This window comes from Aptenodytes forsteri, unplaced genomic scaffold, assembly GCF_000699145.1.
Source record: "Aptenodytes forsteri isolate BGI_AS27 unplaced genomic scaffold, ASM69914v1 Scaffold63, whole genome shotgun sequence".
NCBI lineage: Eukaryota > Metazoa > Chordata > Aves > Sphenisciformes > Spheniscidae > Aptenodytes > Aptenodytes forsteri.
In genome coordinates, this window is record NW_008794709.1 from 3,194,691 (window position 1) to 3,204,362 (window position 9,672).

The following is a 9,672-nucleotide window of genomic DNA, read 5'->3' on the forward strand; positions in this document are numbered from 1 at the left end:
GGGCATGGTGGTGTTGGGTTGACGGTTGGACTCGATGATCTTAGAGGTCTTTTCCAACCTCAATGATTCTATAATTCTATGAAAAGTCCAAATAGAGCTCCAGATCTTTAAGGAGGGTTTTTCAATGCTGAGGCATTTATGTAGATTAATCCGAGTTTAATATTAAAGTGGAGTAAGCTTCCAGAGTGGAGGAAAAATAAAGCAACTTTCCACATAGGAGTGGCAACAGATGAGGTAACTGCTGTGTAACTGAGGATTCTGAGACTGGTGCCTGATGACCTTAATACTCTGCACTATAGACTGGCGGTTTAGCAGCTGTCTATGAATAATTGAATTGCTCCAGTAGTGGGACAGAAACCATTATAGATGTCAAGGTAAATCATGCCTGTTCGTGAGTCAGAAAGGTAACCTGCCTTAAAGGTATGCTGCTTTAATTTGGATTTGACTTTCCTTGAACACAAATAGTTATAACTTAAAAATAAGCCCCAACTTCTGATATTCCACAAACGAATGGCTTAACGTGAGATACAAATGTTGTATATTTAACAAATATATCACGAAATGATGGTCAGAACAATACAAATGGTGAGCGCATGCAACACTGGCTAAACATTTATTTGATAGCTGAGTTTGATATGATGTTTTAAAACAGTACTCCCCTTCCTGAAGAAAGTAAATGGTTCATTCTTAATTGTGCTTGTATGCTCAATGGATTAGTTAACTGTTCCAGAGTTACTGTTTAGAATCATAGGTCTTTTGTTTTTCAGAAATGCAAATCTACCAACCTTTCTTCCAGCTGCTTATTAATATGTACAGGTTTTGCAGAAGATGAGTGTCTGATGGACATGTGCTTTACAGTTCAGAGGTGTGGATGAACACCTGTCTAAATTGTGCTTTTCCGAAGGACAGCAATTATCCTACAGTACTGGCTCCCAAGTGTTGTCAGACAATAATCTTTTCAGATTCAGTGTTCTACAGAATTTGGAAACAAAGAAATATGCTTTTAAGTGTGTGGGGAAAAAGTTTAATGACAATATCATGTTTATCTCTTCCCCCCCTCTAGTACTCACTTAATGAAAGAAAACTACTTGAAATGAGGGCAGAAGTAGTGGAACTGGTAAGAATTTGGTAGCTGATTATTACACAGCAAATCTTTTTGTACTTTTGTTATAGACTTAGTATTCTTTTTGGAGTTGGTCATGTCTTTAGGCACTTTAATGTACAAAATGTCATTGTGCTTTATTATTTCCCTGTGTATTTTCATATTGGTACAGATAACTGAAGTGCCTACAGAATAAAAAGGCTTTTATATATATTACTAGACCTTCTGCATGCATAGATAAACTGTTTGGTGGTCACTTTGTTTTGAAACTTGATACATGTAGTATTTTCTCTAGATGGAATTCTACTCTTAATGTTAGTTTGTGAAATTAATTTTTTTGTTCCCCCGCCATGTTCAGTGAGACTGAAACACATGGCTAGATTGATTTGGCTTCATTTTAGAGGAGGTTTTTACCAAACACTTCCTCTTCCTTTTGTTTCCTTTGTGTAGCATAGGGAATTATCCCTAGGAAGATGTGTAGCAGTAAATCACTAACTGATTCACAATGTTTCAGTAGTGCTGATTTGTAAATATCAGCAACTGGGCAGCTGTTGTTCTCAGTTTACAAGTTTGATCTTTCAGTCTTTTCTGAGTAATAGTTCTATGCCATTTTTTTTACAGAAGTCCTGTCTTCTGTCATAATCAGGTTCTGAATTTGTCTGTAGCTGGTTTTGTGGTAGAATTCATTAAAAGGTGAAGACATGCTTTTTTACATCAGAAGACAAATTCTCAGGTTTTTCTAATGATCCATAAATCTTTATGCTCTGGTATGTTTTTGTCACAAGAGGCTCTTGGACTTCTCAATAGCTCTTTTAATTGAGCAGTGACTTTAACATTGGTGGGCCAAATGACAGATTGAAGTTAATGTTTATGCTACTAGATTGAGATAAGAAGGTATCCAGTTCTGCCACTTTCTAGATTACGTATTAAGGAACATGTAATCATATAAATTTCCCGAGTTCACCAAATTATTCAATTCCTTGGATATCATCAGCTAGGAAGGAACTTGTTCTCTTTGAATGCAAATTAACATACATTTAAGGAGGAACCAAAAATACAACTTGAAGGGATGGGTTAAACTTCTAAATAAACTAGAAACTGTTCAAATTGCATCATTTTGTTGCTTTGTTTTTTAGCATGCGCAACAAGATCGAGCTCTGACCCAAACAGACAGAAAAATAGACACAGAAGTTGCAGATCTGAAAACAATGCTCGAATCACACAAACTTGATAATATTAAGTACTTAGCAGGTAAGGAATCTGATGATTGTCTCTGATGGTGAAACTGTTAAACACTGTTAAATGTTTGGCAAACTCTTGACTGACTGTATTCATAAAGGCCCTGATTTCAAAAAAAAAAAAAAAACAAAAAAAAAAACAAAACACAAAAAAAACCTTGAAATAGTCTCAGTCAAGATTAGCAGCCTTATTTGTGTACTTAATCCAGACAAAGTTTCCTATGATTCGCAACTTTAGTTTGCGTGGGCTATGGCTGCATGACTTTTTTCCCCCCTGCTTTATTCTGTAATAATAACATGTATGAGAAATCTGAAAGACTGCCTGTTAACAGGGGCCAAAAAGTTCTTCTATGCCTGACTTAATTTATAAAAGCAGCCTGCTGCATGCCTTTCTAGGATTTCTTCATCTGTCTGATGGAGATCTATATGCAAAGTGGAACATTTCAGCTTTTCTGACTGTCAGTGCCGCATATTTAAACTTTCATTTTTCAGGCATGTGCATTAGAAAAATACTATATACGTGTGTGTGCCTGCATTATTGCCATAGGTAACTAATATTTTGACACTTTTCTACTGAGCGCGTAGTGCTATTAAATGAGCGGGTTTGCAGTAGAAAATTATTCTTCTGATTTAGATTTTCTGATTATTCTTTCACAATGGATTTTGTCGCAAGTGCAATCACGTCTATTCATAGTACTGTACTTCAGGCATAACCTTTAGAGAGAACCATTACTGGAAAATAAAAGGCCATTTGTTAAAATGAGAGGAAGTTCTTTTCCCCACCATCCCTACTCAAAAACATGTTGAACTCTGCATGGGGGGGAAAAAAAAAAATTAAAAACTTGCATTGTGTTTTAAGTGCTCCTGTTGCAAACAATGGCAAAAGTCTTTTGTGTGTATATTTGGAAACCAAAAGTTAATTTCATTTAAAAAGAAATTTAAAAAATTGCAAACTGATAAGCCTCATTAACGATAGCTTTCATTTATTTGTTTGCTGGATACTTGACTGTGATTTAATAATCCTGTTATTCATTTCCTCACTTTACCACTGTAACTTGCTATATTGATCTTTTTTGGAATGGTAAGCAACTAAGGGTTTCTTTCAGCCTTTTGATAGTTTTTCAGCCCAGTTTTCCTACATTCTTTTTTTTTTTCCCTTCCTTATTTGTCATTTTTGTGCCCCTCCACCTTGAAATTGTTTGTTGTAAATTAAAAACCTTATTTTCTTACATGGGGAAGGGGTGGTGGTTAACGTTTAGTATTGTAGTAAGATGTGTACATAGCTTTCTGAAGAAATGTTCCGACAGCTAATGATTTATTGTCTCCATTTTCCTCCCCATTTTCTTTCAGGTTCAGTATTTACATGCCTTACTGTAGCACTGGGATTTTATCGTTTATGGATATAAAAAAACACCAATTTAAAGGGACTTCTACTGTCTTGGTTTCTGAAAAAAAGTTTTATCTTTGCCTGGACTTTAACCAACTCTTGACTGTTTTATTTATTTTTTTTGTAAAGCAGACTATATTGAGAATGTAACCAAAGACGTGCCTAGAAACAAACTGTACACATATCATGCATATTTTGAAACTTACCTCTGATGAAAGCATGCTATACGCATTTCTGCCATTTCCCTCCATTCTGAACTGCAGCACACCTTGCTGCTACAGTGTTGTGTAAAGACTGGCATTCGTACCAGTGGTATGGGGCTGCATGCTGTAGAGAAGAATCTATGGAATTGTGTTCCATTGCCTATTCAGGCATGCTTGCCGGAGTCAGTTGTGTGTATCAGACTGAGTCTTGATTATTAATGTAAAACTGAAACTACATGTTTTGTGGCTTGGAGGCACTCTTGTATAAGTAGAATTTATGTTAACTGAATCATGCTTAATTCCCTCCTTCTAAGACTTGTTCATGTAGCTACTATGATCAAATATTTGTTTTGCTGTTTTTACAACATTACAGTCATCAGCTTGTTTTCCAGATGGCTGTCCAATCAGTCATGTTTCATGAAAGAGTACTGTGTAATGATAGCAGTGTTTGTTGCTAGTTTTGTTTGTATTATATTTGTAGAGGTTTTTGTGACTGACTTGCCTTTGGTACATATAAGTGTCTGATACTCATTCCATATGCTAATTGTTAACTTTACCACTGTAACTGGAAGTTGGAAATGCAGTAAAATACACTAGTTGTGTTAATTTACAGTTAAGTGATATGAAGTGTCTCTGGTGCTGCCTTCTTGCTGGAAGGGAATTGATGCTTCTAGAAAGGAAAGAGATTTTAAATGGTGGTTCTGAAGCAGTGTCTTAGGCGAGGGAACTGCAATACTGACTGTCTTCTGGGGTTTTTGTTGGTTTACTTCTTAAAAAAAAAAAATTAAAAATTCCTGTTTGTTCTTCAAATGTGGAACTTTGATAGTGATTATAATAATGAAAGCAGTAATGGAGACCTGCAAGGATGTTTAATCCAGTTCTGAGCAAGCCCATGTGAACTAGTAAGTGCAACTGAAAGCAGTGAAGGAAGGCGCCCAGTGTATCCAGATACCTATCACTCTTCCACTGATGAAATGGCTGCTTTAGTAGCAGAGCTGCCATCTGTGTTCCTTCAGTTAAGGGAAATTTCCCTTTCTTGCTTGCTCTTAGGAAGAGAGAACGATCTATGCACTGGTAATAAATGCTGTTAGAGCACAATCGTGGCTTTGCTTAATGAAAGTAAAGCTGTCTGGCTACTTTGTGCCTGTACTGTAATAACCATTTAACTTGTTTGGTAGTTGGGAGTGCCAACTTTGATCATGTGCAAGTGTGGAGGAAGAGATGCATGCCTGTAACAGTACTATACTGGCCTGAAATAAAGAATTTTGAATATTTCATAGAATTTGCTGAGTTTTCATTATAAATGCAACTTTTTAATTTGAATTTAATCGCTTTGTTTGAAGGTAAGTCACTGCTAATAGGACTTTTTTTAAGCTAAGGATTGGCAAAGTTGACAGCCCCTCTAACACACTGAAGAGGAAAGAACAGTCAATAATGTAAGGAAAACTATTATTGCAGAATAACTTAACAGGCCCTCTAAATTGAATGAATCTGTATTCAAGATCTTCACTTTTTTGTTTAAAAATATTTTTTGTACTTACTTAGAGGACTTGACTCTCTCTCAAATTAGACAAGCATTAATTTAATGTTTGGAATGACTTCAGTGTTGGTTCCTATCTTCCCAGGACAGATGATTCTATATATGTCTGTGTAATCAGTACATCTTTGCCTGTATGCCTCAGCACCTGATAAATAGTTGCTAAAATAATTTTTTAGAACTGCTTTTAAATATAGGGTCTATCCTGCTAAAAATAGATACTATGCAAATAAATTTCTTTTCAGGGCAGGTGGAAGGAGAAGTGAAAGATTATAAAACAGCATTGTCCTGGAATTAGCAAAGTGTCAGGAAAACCAGCACTTCTCGGTGAGTGTTCTAAACAAGGAATAAAGCTAATATGTCACTCAGGAAAAGGACACTATAGATTATTATTTCCTAGCCCATAAAGTCTTCAGGTGTGATGTAAAAGCTTGTTACTCCTATGTGCATAGATGCAAAATCTTCTCCGGTTTCCTTTGATTTTGAAGATCAGTTTAGCAGTCTTTCTAACACAGTCTCATCATGTGTACCACATGTATTCACTGGCATTCCAAAAAGGTAGAAAATCCCTCCATATATTTCCAAACACAAATTCTTTCAAAGAGAGATTTAAACCCAAAGAATGAGCCTTTTGGTACAGGTGAGGAGCAAATACATCAGGACGTACTACTAAATATCTCTTGAAAAGCAACAGTTGGGTGTCAAATGATCACTAAATTAATAAATAGGAGACCTAAGTTGGCAATTCTCCAAATTTTTTTCTGTAAGACTCTATCATGCTGTATATTGTCTCTAACTTGAATCAGTAGCAATTCTAAATGTACAGAAATACTTCCCAGTTCTCTGACTTCAGATTTTTATTTTTAATTTGCAGAGCTCTTTCAAAAGATGCAAGTGAAAAATAAATGGGACCGTTTTACCATAAAACCACTTCTGCTGTGAAAAACTGCAGTAGCTCCCCCTTGATTCAGTAGCTCCCCCTTGATTCAGAAATGTATCTGTTCATTTCCTGCCTGGCAGGAAAAAAGTATAAAAGAAAAAAAATCAATCTACAAATGTTAGATCTCTAAGTTAGTTTGCAAGAATAGAGGATGGAGCTAAAGCTGAGCTCCAGCTCTGATTTGCTTTCAGGAAGAGCCCGTCTATCGAGAGCGAAGAGTAGCAGCCTGCCTACGTTAAAACTAGTTGTGAGTGTTCCCTGTGAACTTCTACATTCACACAGCGAAGACAGGAGGTTCTTTAAGGATTTATTTCCTTTTGGGGAAGGACATCGAGAATCATTCCATTTGCTGGAAAACCTAAGTTGCTCCTAAAGCTTCTTTGTGTTTTGCAGAACAAATGGAGATCCAGAGTTCTTACAAAAGTGTATTTACTTGTAATATGTTAGTGGGAGTATACCGGATTTAACTGCTTGTCTATCTTGCTTTCCCTCTTGTTTTCAGTAAAAATCTGTAAGGGAACCGTCTCCTTTTCCGTATCTATTAGCTAAAGTGTTCGCTTTAAGTATTTTATTACTGTTAAATCACATGCTGTCTAGCCCTTTCTCTATTGGAAGTGTTGATTGCATCACTCATTTCCCAGAATGTTGCAGAGTTGTACTTAAAACCACGAGTTGACAAATGGAAACATATTTTTAATGTAGGTATGCAATCTGCTTCAATTTTTCTAACCACAAATGTTTTGGTTTACTAGAATAAGCCTTATTCTAGTTGTGAATATTCACGTAACTGACCTTTTCATAAATGGTGAAATCCTAGCTCCGTGCAGCTATTCACAGTTTCTATTGACTTTGGAGATGGCGTGCTTTTACCTTCTAGATATTTTGAGTCATACCGCTTCAGTGGACTTTTCTTTTCTTATCTTGCTACCACCTCGCGCAGGAAAACTCGTGGGGTTTTTTGTGTGGATTTTTTTTTTTTAATCAGCAAAGGTAGCTAAATTCCTGTAACTAGTTCCTTTGAACTACTGGTTGCAAGGTGTGAACAAGACTTAGTTTTGCACCTCCCACTGAGTTTTCAGGAACCAAGTAAACTGCCTTTATCATGATTTCTGCAAGACAATTCGATGTTTAAAAAAACTGCTATGTAAAGTCTCTTTTCAAGGAATAAGTACACTGTAAAATTAATTTTTTAATGCTTTAATGTATTGAGAAAAGTTGTATTCAGAAAGTATTGATTAGTTTGACAATGGTGGTTTCTTTTTAATCATTTTTTCCTTTGGTTATCTATATCTTGAGTTTATAGGGCTTTTTGTTGTGGGGTGGGTTTTTTTTATGGGAGGTGGTTGTGTTTTAGAGTAAAGCTTTCTGTATAAGTAATTCATTTTCTTCTATTTAGGGGCGGCAAGTTCATTTGCAATCAAATATGCGCGTGGAACATTGGGGTTTGCTGTAATCAGAAACAAATGCATACACTCTTTGAGATGGGGAGCCTGTTGTGTCTTTGTTAGGAAAGCTTCCTTTGGCTTAAAACATGTTTTACCAAACATTTTAAAGCAGTAGTGTTGATTCTTTTTTTTTACACGTAAATTCTGCGTCAGAGCAATTGCTTCTTATCCTTAATGTGCAGTTTGGTAACTAGATAAAGATCATAGAGGGAAGATATCAGTGTTTGCATAGTGTTCCTTCAAAATCTGTCCATTCCAAGAAAGAAGATTCCAGTTTTCTTGGGAGGATGCCCAGCTAGTATCAAAAACAAAATACTAGAAATGAGTGACAAAGTATTGTGGCAAATATCAATCTTGGGCCAATGTTTATCCCTGTAGTGAGGCACGCTACTGTGTTGTAATATTTCAAATACCCTACCTCCCTTTGCTGTTCCGAGATGCATCCTATTAAACTCTTAGAAGTTCATTAGGTTCTCCACTGTATTCTGAAATTATATCAGCTTGAGTCAAGTCATGACTAATAGTACTCATGAACAGTCTCTTCTTGTTGCAGGAGTAAAAAAGTAGTGAGGAAAAAAGAAGGGTGGTGTGTTGTGGTGGTTTTTGTTTGGTTTTTCCTGCAGGCAAGTGGCACATGTTCTGTGAGAACTTTGAACAGAACTGCATGGTACGTGACTATAATAATGGCATACTTATAGCAGGCAACTGAATTTGGTCAAATCAAGCTTGTATACGGGGCTCCAGGGTTTGCTTCGGAACTGATAGGGTGAGTAATAGTTGTATTGGCAGGGGGTGGGAAGGGAAGCAGGGCAGGTTTCTCAGCATGAAGGGTAAAACTCAAGAGTTTATACTGTTTATACTTTCATCTCCAGCATGCTTTGGTCCTTCTCCATTGTCAGAAATCTTGTAGTCCTCTTATGTAGGACTGTCAACAATGTGTGTTACTCCATGAATAGGCAACTATTAAATATGTCACTTTTGATTGTGATTTTTGTCCAGAATAATTTGTATTGCTCCCAGTCATTCTCCTGTCTTTACTCAGGATCTATTTTCTTGTTGGAAAAGTGTACTAAGCATTATATATTTACAAAGTCCTCCCAGTGATGCAAGATATTAATAAATACAAAGGCCACTTCAGAAGCTCCCTTTAAAGACTACTTACCACAACCGGATCCAGATAGTGGCTGGAGATTTTGATAATCTTTTATATCTCGGCTTTCAAAGAAGTCAATTCTAATGCCTCGTGATTTACATGCAGAATTCCCTTGTGTTCCTTAGACGCCAGCTAGGCCAAGGCACTAACCGTCTTCTTGTCTGAGCTACTGAACTCTTCACTGAGCTTTTAAAACCAAATAAAGCTACAGGCATGAGCCTATATAAAAAAAAAAAATTAACCACTGATGATGCACAGATGAGACTGAGCATGTCTAGTGCTGCATCTGGAGAACAAGTCTTATGAAGAGCAGCAACTGGGGTTTAGCCTGGAGAAAAGGAGGCTGAGGGGAGACCTCATCGCTCTCTACAACTACCTGAAAGGAGGTAGGTGGGTGTCGGTCTCTTCTCCCAAGTAACAAGTGATAGGATGAGAGGAGAGAGGATCAAGTTGCGCCAGGGGAGGTTTAGATTGGACAGGAGGAAAAATTTCTTTACTGAAAGAGTGGTTAAACATTGGACCAGGCTGCCCAGGGAAGTGGTTGAGTCCCCATCCCTGGAGGTATTTAAAAGACGAGCAGATGAGGCACTTAGGGACATGGTTTAGTGGGCATGGTGGTGTTGGGTTGACAGTTGGACTCGATGATCTTAGAGATCTTTTCCAACCT

General features: G+C 36.9%; 1 protein-coding gene across 1 annotated transcript in view; it reads left to right on the top strand.

Annotated features, from left to right (window-relative positions):
• Positions 1-5,212, top strand: part of MCUR1 (mitochondrial calcium uniporter regulator 1) — a 17,981-nt gene extending 12,769 nt beyond the window's left edge. The window contains exons 6-8 of the mRNA XM_019470604.1: positions 1,064-1,117; positions 2,239-2,353; positions 3,691-5,212. Of these exons, the coding sequence (XP_019326149.1) occupies positions 1,064-1,117; positions 2,239-2,353; positions 3,691-3,746 (225 nt within the window). The 3' untranslated portion in view covers positions 3,747-5,212. The remainder of the gene's footprint in view (positions 1-1,063; positions 1,118-2,238; positions 2,354-3,690) is intronic.
• The last annotated feature ends 4,460 nt before the right edge of the window (positions 5,213-9,672 follow it).